Here is a 12,639-nt window from a genome sequence, read left to right on the forward strand (position 1 = left end):
ACGATGGTCTGCGACTACGTTCATTCATGATAAAGCGATTCATTTATGATTAGCAGTGTGATGAATATGGGGGCGTCGTGAGATGATTAATTGAGCAGTGATTTATGTTTTGAGATGGATATGGAAGCGTTGTGAAAAATTGTTTGTTTTACAAAATTGAGGATAAATCTAGCAAAGTTTACTAAATATGCAATGCTTGGCGATTCTATAACAGAACGTAAGCGTATTTTATTATTTTTGTTCAATGTTTTCGTAAAAATGTAATGTTTAAGCCGGGCATTCTTCGTGAATATCGGCTTGAAGGAAAGAATTATGGAACAACTACCCTATTTCCGAATTCTAAATGAAGCAAGCTATTTAAGACATATTTGATAGTTACTAAATGTTTATCTTTTCCTAAAATGTAGTATTTAAAGCCACCACCCGTGCTTGGATTTTTCTATAATGCAAGACCAAGAAGCTGAACGAAATTGTTATCATGATAACTTCAACCTAGGTTCTGTTAAGACCAATGTCGTTTATTCCACGAGCAGTCAAGAATATAAGGCAATTACTCCAATTATTAGGAAAACTATTGTTTCATTCATTAACTAAATAAACATCTAACCTCAAATGGTAATTACGGTAAAATACTTTTAGAAGAGGGCCATACAAAAATAAATAGGTAAAAATCAATCACTTAAACTTAAATTCCCCTTCCCCATGAAAGCAGCTTGCAATAATAAAATCTCTCATCAAAAAGCTATACAACAAACGGGAGTTTCTCTCACAACCGACGTATACAAACCTTCTGCGACCAATTTACTAAATCTCTCCCCTACAGTGTAATCAAATTCTCGTTAGTCGAAATTGCAATTGCTAATAGTTTCCAACACTGAGCCAAAGGTCTACTTACCATCTCGCGTACGAACAAAACCATCTTGAGGGCAGAATCGTAATCGAACGAGAGGAGAAACAGCTTACCTCAAACCGCTTTTAAACAAGAGGACTGTGGAGGAACAGAGAAAACCGAAGCCATTTTCAATTTGACATAACTTTTAAGTTCATTTATTTTCAATTTCACCATTTCAATAAACGAACGGGGGGAAATGGATCCTGTTCACTGTGTTGTGCTTTATCGGGCCGGTGCTCTAGGACCGACAACTTTGGCTGAATCTGGTCCGCCCCTCGTCATTCTGATCCACTGTTTCCGTGTAGTGAAACACAGGAAGCCTTTTCCACATTATACATTTAATTCTATATCACAATATCCAATGATTACAACTGTACTGTCTTTTAGGTATAGGGTTTCGTTTCGACTACGGTTATATATATCCGAGGGGTTGCTTTGAGTTTTATCGGTTTTTAACTCGTTTTCTTAATTTTCATCAGCGACAAAAGTTTCTCGATGTCGCTTTTTCTTATTTTTCAGTATCAATCAGGATAAGCTAACAAAATAAAAACCAGAGCTGCCACCTGAACCGGTACTCATTTCGTTACATTATCCTAACTAAATTGTCAAGTAACGAATGCTATTTACACAAAACACATTTCTACAAACAATTTGCGTTCCGTCTGGTATAACAATTTGCCGGAATAGTGGCAGAGCAGGTATGGGAGGAGGATACCTTTTTCGCCAGCCATCAAACCGGATGCTGATTGCAGGAGAAGCGAGCTCTACCATCATAGATCCAAATCAGAAAACAGTTTGGAAAACTCGTGCAACTGACTGTAGCTGTCGTAGTCGTCGACGTGTTTGCACTTGATGGGGATGTTTTGGGGTCGGGGCAACGACAGCGGCACCGGAAGCATTTCCGGCATCACGGAGTGGTGCGTTATCAGCGCTCGCAGGGAGGAGAACTCCTTGGTGAAACCCTGCGAAAGGAAAAGGGAAGGAAACGTAAGTTTGTGTGCTGTAGCTGCGATTTGATCAGGTGGAAATTATGTGGCGATGTTTGCTTCTGTTTGCGTTGAAAATCTTGCGCTAAGAAGTGATTTTATAACAAACACTGATTTTCCATTCCGAATGCATTATACCGGAAGGTATCAAGTTTGCTTAACATGTACTCACCTTAATTTTGTATCCCCGTTCAGTTTTCAGTATCAAATAGTGAACCACTTTTGGTCCTGGTGGTGGAACGCGTAACGAGAGAGCAAAGCAACCCTGCTTCGTGGTGCTGCGGCGAACCAGAAAAGCACCGGGCGCACGCTGCGTTAGAACCTCCAGAGAAATCTCTCGCGGTAGCCCCGCTTGGAACCAGGATGCGCTGTCCAGATCATTATCCTCAATGCTGTTCAAACTGTCCGTCCGCTTAATGTTCGGCACGAATCGTTTCGGGCTAGAATTGGCACTGTTGGTCTTTCGGATCAGCAGTTTACGGCGGAACTCATACTCGACATCGGGTCCATGCCGGGGCATCAGAGGTGAAGCCGGTGCAAGGTTAGACTGCTGCTGCTGCTGCTGATGCTGCCGCTGATGCTGACTGTGGTGATAACTTGCATCTGTGGTGAATGACTGTTTGCACGAGTCACCAAATTTGCTCGATACGATTTGATCCAGACTGTAAATATCCTCCGCCAGGATGCCATTCAGCTGCTTCTGCGGTGACGTTGGCGATGATTTATGGTACATCAGCGGCAGACTTTCCTCGTTCGAGCGCAGAAAACCCATGGCGAACCGCTTGATCTATGAAAAAGATGGTAGCGAAAGGGTTAGAGCGAAAGGCGGATTGAAAATAATGCCTCGTATTCGATTGTGGATTTTTGCTAAAGACCACTGTTTGAGATGTTGATTCTGCACTCTCGAATGAAATTAAGCGTAAAGAACATATTCATGTCGACTTTTTGATTATTTGATTACAGACCAATCCTGCTAATTTATACTGAAGAGCATTTTAATCTCAAAAATGTAGAAAACAATCCATTTCAAACCGCGGGTAGATCGAACATATCTTTTATAAGAATAGTTTTTCATAATTCAAACTTGGAAAATTTGGTAAAGCTTTTGTCAAGGATAAACTTGTAAATGTAAATAACACAATCCGTAAACATATCAATCCCAACAAAAACTCATCAATCATGCGTCCAGTCCGAACACAACGAAACCTTACAACTAAACAGCCAGCTGCAGCACTTACCAAAGTCGGTTTCTCCACAAACTTAATGCAATTGTTCAATTCGGTCGGGGAGTTATCCTCGTCCGAAGACGACGGCGAGCTGAGCACCAGCAGCGGGTCTGCGGTGTAATTTACATTTTCATCGCATTTGTTAAACCTGCGGTGGTCCAGCAAATCGTAGCTGCATTTCCTCGAATGATTCCGGTTGGTTGGCTTCCCCTCGGTTCCTCTTTTTCCTCCCCGTTCGTCCGGATCACCCCTGCCGATCCCACCACCACCACCACCGCCGCCGGTCGTCTCGCTCAATGTATCGTTGAAATAATCGACTTCCTGCATTTCACCAGTAGTGGCTGCTGTCAGGTGGAGGATTTTTTTTAATCTGTCCGTTTCCACCGGCCGCTATTCAGGCTTTTGAATGCACTTTGCTGTACCGGTTCGTGTTCAGGTGAATTTTTCTATTCTCGACTGACCATTTTCCGGACTCGTGTCCAATGTACCACTCCCGGGGGCTGCTCACTTCGATTTTCCGTTTCCACACCACTCTTGGGGTTTTCTATTATTTCCAGCACACGGCAGTGTAGCTGTCCTCGGGTTGAAATATCAAAAAAACAGATTCCAGTATGCGTCCTCCGGATTTGAACTCTCTCTCCGCTCCACCCTGTTACCACTGCCCACTAGCGCTTGCTTTTATCTTCATTAATTTATTACTCACTATCATGCGAGCGGACGAGGTTGCAGTGAACGCGCCCCAGAGCCGGGTCCAGTCTTTTGTTTAAAATTTATTCGTTTTCATCCACAACCTACTGATCCGTAGCAATCCTGTCCGGAGTAAACAAGTAAGCAAACCAGTTGGCGGCAGTGCAGCAAGTAAGCAGCCGGAGAGTTCTAGGGGTGGTGCTTTTGTTACTCATTCGTCAGGATTAAATTTTTGTTCCTTCCTACCGGTTGGTGGATCTCGTGTGCTCCACTGTTTGTCGGGCCGGGCAACGGCCAGCAGAATAGACACAGTGTGTATGTGTGTGGTGGGTACCTTCCAACCGAGCCAACCAACAGTCAGATTGTTTTTAAGCTCGACCCGGACCGAAGTGACGCACAACAGCAGGGATCTGCAAATGGAATAAATCACAGAAAGTGAAATGAGAGACAGTTTCGAAACGGCAGCGCTAAACTGAAACTTGGGGGGCCGGGTGTGATTTTAAAGTCAAAATATTTAATTTAACTGACAGTTAACTTCCAGCGGGAGATTAACTCTTAGGTGGTGATTGATTGCAAGTTGTTTTGTTTACTGCGATAATGGAGTTGAAGTTAGTTTCATTTGTTATATTAGAAACTTCAACTTTTACAAAGCTCTGGCTCTCGTTCTAGCATTGGCCCTGGTTGTAATTGTAACTTTACATTCAATAAATTTGAACAATGGCAGAGGTTAGGCTTAAATAAATAAACTTGGATAATGTTTGATTATTTTTACTGTTTTCCGGAAACACGTCTCGAATTTAAAAATCTGGAGTGTCTGGAATTTATTTCCAGTGGGCATCATTTTGATTCCGGAAACACTCATTGACCATTTGAAGCTGTTTGCCAGAAACCGGAAGACGCCGTTTTGGAACTCCAAATGGCATCTCGGATCGATTTCCAGCCCATACATATCATCCCGAAAATATTGGATGATATTCAGCTTTCAGCTCTGATTGGTCTAAATATGGGTTCAAAACATGCCGCGACATTTTTCATTAATACAATAGTTTACGTCGTAAAATTAGAATTTTCCACATTGGTTGATCAACCTGTAACTAATTTTTCAAACGATTGCTGGAAAAAAACATTGATAATCCGCTGAAAGCTATCTGAGATATTAGCATTTGAAATTGGACAAAAATTATAATATGTTTCGAAGTCGAACTTTCATTTTACACCCTCCCTTGTAAGCTTGCCGAAAGGCATGATTCCACGTCAAAACATACATGAAATATTTATCATTTTATCAAGAGCAGACCCTTACAAAGTCATTTTCAATTGAAAAATTATCAGATTATATTGAAGCTGTGACCCGTCACTCTCATTTGAAAAGCTTTTGTTAAATTTTCGAGAATTTTTGAGTAAAATGAAAACTACTCGAGCTCTTTTGCTTTGATTTTGACAGCTGAAGGCTCGAAAAGGAATAAAATGATTTTAAATTGAAAGCGGATATTAACAGCGTCATTCTCACCTAACGATTCTCAATTAAAAAAAAATAATTTGCACTGACGGAGACATAACACTTCCGTACAGTATTTAGGCGTCGTACACAAATTACGTAACGCATGAAGGGGGGGGGGGTTAAGTCTGCGTTACTTATTGTTACATAGGGGGGAGGGGGGGTAGTTAAGACCGTTACGTAACTGTGATGTTTGCCCAAAATTGCAAATTTGGAGGGGGGGACAGGTTGTCCAGCGTTACGTAATTTTACGGGGGGAGTCATATCGAACTTATCATAGGGGGACAGGGAGTCTGAAATCTAGGTTTTTAGCGTTACGTAATTTGTGTAGGACGCCTTAACGCATATAGGAGAAGAGGGAGAAAAAAAAATAATGACGCTATGAAACGGAGTATACCAACACCAGTTTCAGAACCCGAAGTAGCTACGAGACGCCAATGATCCACAGCGAAAAAATCCCCGAAATATCAATCAGAAATTGCGTGACGTATTTATTGATTGCCATTGCCGTTCCAACAACGACTTGCGGTGTGAAAAAACAGTTGGAGGATGGTATCAAAGACACGATCGCATGACGTAGGACTACGGAATTTTTCTATATTTTTTATCTAACAGAACATTTTTATTTGCTCAGACATTAGAGCGCTTTGAACAATAATTAAACTGCTCACATGTAAACTCTCTCTCTCTCTCTCTCTCTCTCTCTCTCTCTATCTCTCTTTCTCTCTCTATCTATCTCTCTCTCTATCTATATATCTCTCTATCTATCTCTCTCTCACTCTTTCTCTCTCTTTCTCTCTTTCTCTCTCTTTCTCTCTCTCTATCTTTCTCTCACTCTACTCTCTCTCTCACTCCACTCTCTCTCTTCCTCTCCTTCTTTCTCCTTCACTCTCGCGCTCTCTCTCTCTCTCTCACTCTCTGTCGCTCTCTCTCTCTCTTCCTCTCCTTCCTTCTCCTTCTCTCTCGCGCTCTCTCTCTCACTCTCTGTCGCTCTCTCTCTCTCTCTCTCTCTCTCTCTCTCTCTCTCTCTCTCGCTCTCTCTCTCTCTCTCTCTCGCTCTCTCGCTCTCTCTCTCTCGCTCTCTCTCTCTCTCGCTCTCTCGCTCTCGCTCTCTCGCTCTCTCTCTCTCTCGCTCTCTCTCTCTCTCTCTCTCTCGCTCTCTCTCTCTCTCGCTCTCTCTCGCTCTCTATCGCTCTCTCTCGCTCTCTCTCGCTCTCTCTCGCTCTCTCTCGCTCTCTCTCGCTCTCTCTCTAGCTCTATCTCTAGCTCTCTCTCTCGCTCTCTCGCTCTCTCTCTTTCTCTGTATTCAGAACACTGCCACAAAAACCTGCCAAAGAAAACCATTTTCAAAGACGTTCGACACCCCAGCATGTCATCAAAAGTAATAGGGAAATTGCTCCATTATTCATCTCATAAAGCCGATATTCACGAAGAATGCACGGATTAAACACCAAACAAATAAACAAAATACGCTTACGTGCTCTTATGGAATCGTTCATCATTGTATATTTAGTGAACTTCCATATCCATCTCAAAACATGCTCAATTATTCATCTCACGACGCCCCAAATTCATCACACCGTTAATCATGAATGAATCACATTATCATGAATGAACGTAGCCGCAGCCCGTCGTAGTAGGTTACCTAGATATCCGCTGTAGTTGTTGACGTGCAAAATTGGTAACCTAGGTAACCACTGCAGTGCTCTCGATTTATGTCAATTATGTCGGAATAATTCAATATTTTCAGTATGTTTTTTTCGTATTAACTGAAACTGATTTCGCAACTCTTGATTTTCTTCAAAGCAGTGAAAACAGATGAAAATACAAACAGTTGAAATTTAGGAATAGTTGAAATTCATCTCATATATTTCTGCTAATTCAAGCTTGTTTTAGGAAATTTGAGGTGAACATTTCAAAGATTGAAGTATTCTTAGTGTAATGAGTGATTTTGTTTAGTGATTGTAATAAAAAGTGGTCCGCTAGTGATGGAAAACACTTTGGTTGGCTGCTGAACGAGTCCCGTTGTAGCCGTATAGAACAATGTGCGGATTTTGTTTTCTGTGGTAGGTGATTGTATTAAACGCGTTTTCGAGTGCAGATGCCCGACTATATTTTTAAATTTAGAGCTTTTGAGTTAGTTTCTGAGGATTCTACTCTATGAGAAATCCAAAGTTAACTAAGAAAAATCCATTCCATGGATTAGCAGATTGGTTTAGTTAGAAAATATGCGTTTTTTCCTGTTTTCAATTGTGTTTTCATGTTGTTGAGATGAATATATGGGCTGAGATGAATAATGGACCAGTTGCCCATCTAAAGAGTTAATGAAAAAGTTTACGTATTTGGGCTCTCGTACCGGTTGCACTGCTCTGGTTCCAGCATCATGAAAAAGCTTCGTCACAAAACCGATTTCGGACCTGTCTCGAATGTTAATGAATTTTTTACCATCAATGATGATAATGTATCTTCTTCTAATATCGTTTTAAAAAATTTATATGCATTTTGTTTTTTTTTTTCTATTATAATTCATTGAAACAATTCTTTACTCTTTAGGCTCTTACAAAAAACTTAACAGCTGGAAGTGCTGTATTTGAATGTTTTGTTTTTATTGTTCCTGTCAAAAAAACGGAAACAAAGAAAAATGGCATATATGTTTCGTGTGGGTAACCTGTTAAATAAAGATTTCATGTTAACGTCGTGCGCATTTAAGGGATACATCAGTTTAGGTTTTCAGTACAACTACCAGGGGGACATCCATAAATGACGTACCTTTTTTTCAAAGTCAAGAACCCTCCCTAGATAATTACGTAGCTTTACGTAGCAACACCCCCCCTTTACGTGATTTTTTTTTTGCAAATTTCATTATAAAACACATAAATGAGCAAGAAAGTAATAAAAATGAATCTAAACAGACAAAACAATTAGAAAAAATCCAATATTTTTATTAGTTTCTTATTTGCTACGTAGCTTGAAACTCCCCACCCTCCCCCTCGTCACATTTCGTCTCCAAACTGCAAACCCCCCTCCCCCTCGAATGCTACGTCATTTATGAATGTTTCCCAGCAGAAAATAGAATCAGTTCAACGGCGCTTTTCGAGATTCGCTCTCCGTAAACTGCCATGGACGGATCGCTACCAAGCTATGAAAGTCGCTGCTCATTAATTCGTTTGGAGCTTCTGTCTGTCCGTAGAGACACAGCCAGGGCTTTGTTTACCACTGACCTTTTACAAGGCCGCATAGACTGTCCCGCTCTTTTGTTTTGGAACAAGTAAATATAAACGTGCGACCTCGTGCTCTGCGAAACAATTCGATGCTACGACTGCCTGCTCAACGAACTAACTACAGCATTTTTGGCGTAATGGTTGGTCTCCAAAAGTTGTTCAACGGAGTATCTGCTCTATTCGACTTTAATTTACCTCGAACGCTTCTTCGTCGGCGATATCGTTAATTTTTTGAAGATCTGACTAGTTTAAATGTTATATTGTTTGTAATATGTAATATTGTATTGACTTTCTGAAGATATTTTAATTGTTAGCTTTAAGTTACTCCATTTGGGCACCTGTCTGCCTGTTGGTGAATATACCAAATACGTAAATAAATGAATACTGTAGCCCTCTAAGGCCACGAAACTTGGTCCATGCTCGTGGACAACTAAAGCCCACTTGCTTTTTGTACGGAAGGAGTGCAGATGGAAGATGGATTCATTTTCAAAAAAGTATGCTCGAATCGCGACTATTTGCCTGATTATGAAAAAAATAGTAGGAGGGTGGTATTGAAGACACGACCGCATGACGTTGACCGTATTCTTATATTCCATTAAAACAAATAGTAGAGGGAATTGCAACGCTTCTTATACAAAACTTCGAGGCACCAAAAGGTGCCAGTCGCCGATTATTCTTGTTTACTGGTTAGTCCGTCCAGAATTCCAGCCATTTTAGTGTTTTGCAATAGCCATGTACTACTAACAGCCACCAGCATTACCGGTGAAACCGGCACGAGATGACGGGTACTATTTTGTCTTTCCACCTTTCAGCTACTAACACCTAGCGTCCGTATGTAATCGGTACGGTTTAGTAATGAAACTGATGGGGTGGAATGTTCGAAAGGTACCTTTTATATCAAGGCTTCGTCAGTTAGTTAGAAAGAATGAGTGACTAAGTAGAGAATGAAATGACAAGGAAAGTAAATTTTCCTTGAAAGCTGCGCCGGCCGCTGTCGTCAAATTAACACCAACAAAAAGATGCATATTTGCCAGGTTTTTCCCGCTAGCAGCAGCATATTGTAAAACAGAAAATTCAATTAGTTACAAAATTTCGAGGCACAAAAAGGTGCCAGTTGCCGATTATATTCTTATTTTCTGGTTAGTCCGTCCAGAATTCCAACCATTTTAATATTCTGCAGTAGTCATGTACTACTAACAGCCACCAGCATTACCGGTGAAACCGGCACGAGATGACCGGTACTCTTTTGTTTTTCCTCCTTTCACCTAGCGTCCGTATGTAATCGGTACGGTTTAGTAATGAAACTGATGGGGTGAAATGTTCGAAAGGTACCTTTTAGTACCAGTTAGTTAGAAAGAAGGAGTGGCTAAGTAGATGATGAAACGACAAGGAACGCACATAAGCATCGGAAACAGAAAGTAACAATAACATCAAAGTCTGATCGATTGTATCCGTTAGTGTCGACTGTGCTTGGGAAGAGAGGTAGTGATTGGCTGTGCGGTATGATTTAGACAATCGAATTTAATTACCAATTTTTCAATAATGTATCTCGAACAATAGTTTGTTTTTGTTACATAAATTTAACCGTAAAAGAATTTCTGATCGATTGATGTCAAAACCTCGAAAACCTGATTATAAATGACTGAAAAATGAGCGCTTAAAACCTGACCACTTTTCCCTGGTTTTCCCTAGATTTTCGAATTCAGGTGCCTAACTTTGATATAGACGTTAGTCAACGTCAAAAATTCAATATTTATGTTGTCACCCGTTTAAACAATTTCATTGCAACAAATCGTTACAGAATTATGACAAACCCAATTTTAGACAAAATTGGAAAAAAAAAGTTAAAAGACCAAATATCCACTGCAGTGATTGAAGCAACATAGAAATTGGTGAAACGAGTTAAAATGACAAGAATAGAGATAAAATCGGACGAAATTAGACGAGATTGAATTAAGTAAAATGAGGTTAGGTTAACGCAAATAGTGATTTAAAAAAAAAGGTCATCACCCTTAAAGAAGGAGGGGGTCAAAAGTAATAAATTTTCATACATAATGGAAACCTTTCATTGAAATTTGATGATTTTCGGGCTCTTGGTCATATTTGGAGGCCGGAAGTTGATGTCCAGAGATCGAAACATGATGTTCGATGCCATTTTCAATCCAAGATGGCGACTTCCGGTTTCTGGGAAGCCATTTAAAGCTGTGGAAAACACTCACAAACCCCCCAATGTTGCAATTTTCGGGGCAAAAATGACTCTTAAGAACCGGTTATCGTTATCTGACGATACTTTGAAACTTGGGTTGCCGACTTCCGGTTTCTGGAAATCTGCGAACATTAATAATTGAATTATATGCTTGGCAATATGGGTATTTTCAGAATCGGAATGACGTCGTCATACGAAAATCGATCATATATTTCCAAATAATGGCCTTTTTTGAAACGTAGTGACGTCTGTTTGCAGCCGAAAATCGGCTTTCGTGCAAATGTTTCTAGAGAAGTGTTTCAAAACATCCAACCTGCTTTGATCCGTTTTTGGAACGATTCCTTGACATATTTCTTGCATAATTTGATAACGGAGAGTCCGATTTAGCGTTTTGGATAAAAAATATGTTTGGAAAAGTTGCTGAAGCTCAACTATTACCGAATAACAATTTAGTTAAGAGCATCGATCAAATAAGATAAGAGCTCCTACAATCCAGCTATTTATTTAAAAAAAAGTTTTGTATGTATGTATGTATGTTATGTACAGAGAAAGTGGTCATAGATATAGTGTGAAGAAGGAGATGCAACCCCCAAAGGAGGAGAGGGTCTTAATTAATCAAAAAATCTATTTTCATGCATAATGGGAACTTTCTGAATGAATACGATAGTTTTTAGGCCTTTGGTCATATCTGGAGACCGGAAAACTGATTTCCAGAGACCGGAACATGATGTCGAAAAGAGAAAGGGGCAGCTATCAAAGAGGGAGGGGGTCTTAATTTATAAGAAAATCAGGTCTTTTAGTGCCCTATGGAAACTTTTTGAAAAGGTACGATAACTTCCATGGCCTCGGACGGTCATGGCCAGAAGTTGATGTCTAGGGACCGGAATATGATTCCCGATGTTTATGGCGACTTTTGGTTGCTGGGAAGCTGTATACAACTGTAGAAAACGTTTACAAACCTCCAAACATTGGTACTCCCGGAACCAGGATGACCTTTAGAAAGCAGAACTAAAACTCCCATGACATTTTTTAAATTTAATATGGCGACTTCCGGTTTTAGAGTTTTATGAAAAACGAATATATGCTCTGCAATATGTATATTTTCGATATCAAGATGACGTCCATTCCGCGTCGAACACTCGACAGAAACGGACGTGCGAAGTGGTCGTTCTATTACAATCCGGTCCGTGTGTACGAATAGCCAAACAAAAGAGTGTATTATTCGCGCTAAAGGCCAACTAGATTGTGAGTTGTGTCGATACGTTCTGTACCCGGCTCGCAACTTTGGCTGTATTGGTGCAAAATACCAGCTGCAGTTTTGATCTGTGCACAGTGAATAGATCTTTCTAATTCAAGGCCATCATTTGACAGTCGAGTCGGGTCGCTGTGCTGAGTGATCTCACACCCGGCTCACTGCTGGTGGCTGTATTGGTGCTGCTGTACTGGTGCTGCTGGCTGCTATGGGTGCAGCTTCGAACGATCGGACAACCACTGCTGGAAGGAAGAAGTAAATAGGTACGTGTTCTTGTCGGCGCTACTGCACTAGTGCGCTACATTTAGCGCGATGGATATAGATCCCTCGCCTCCCGTGCCACCATCCCCGAGCCCCCCTGACCCTGACCCTTCTGTTACCCCCTCCCCTGTTCATTCTCCAGTCCCCCCTCGCCCCAGGCTTTACCCGGACGGATCTCAACAGGGCAGCTATACTGTTTATTTTCGTCCAAAGGCAGGAGTGAATTCAAAGCGATTAAACATACTGCAAATTTCAAAAGACCTGACGAAGGGGTACAAGGCCGTGACCGAAATTCCCAAGGTCCGACCTAACAAGCTCCGTGTCGTGGTCAGTGATCTGGCACAGGCCAATGCTATCGCTTGCTCTGAGCTCTTCACACGCGAGTATCGCGTTTACATACCCGCACGAGA

General features: G+C 41.1%; 1 protein-coding gene across 4 annotated transcripts in view; it reads right to left on the reverse strand.

The window, feature by feature from the left end:
* Positions 1 to 1,017: 1,017 nt before the first annotated feature.
* LOC129727910 (EGFR adapter protein-like) overlaps positions 1,018 to 12,639 on the reverse strand; it is a 143,989-nt gene continuing 132,367 nt past the window's right edge. For all 4 annotated transcript variants that reach the window (XM_055686188.1, XM_055686189.1, XM_055686191.1 and 1 more), the window contains 3 exons: positions 3,117 to 4,201; positions 2,051 to 2,665; positions 1,018 to 1,854 (listed from right to left, as the gene is read on the reverse strand). In XM_055686188.1, coding sequence (XP_055542163.1) covers positions 1,663 to 1,854; positions 2,051 to 2,665; positions 3,117 to 3,431 — 1,122 coding nt within the window. In that variant the 5' untranslated portion in view covers positions 3,432 to 4,201 and the 3' untranslated portion in view covers positions 1,018 to 1,662. The remainder of the gene's footprint in view (positions 1,855 to 2,050; positions 2,666 to 3,116; positions 4,202 to 12,639) is intronic.

The sequence above is a fragment of the Wyeomyia smithii genome, chromosome 3 (genome assembly GCF_029784165.1).
Source record: "Wyeomyia smithii strain HCP4-BCI-WySm-NY-G18 chromosome 3, ASM2978416v1, whole genome shotgun sequence".
In the NCBI taxonomy this organism is placed as follows: domain Eukaryota; kingdom Metazoa; phylum Arthropoda; class Insecta; order Diptera; family Culicidae; genus Wyeomyia; species Wyeomyia smithii.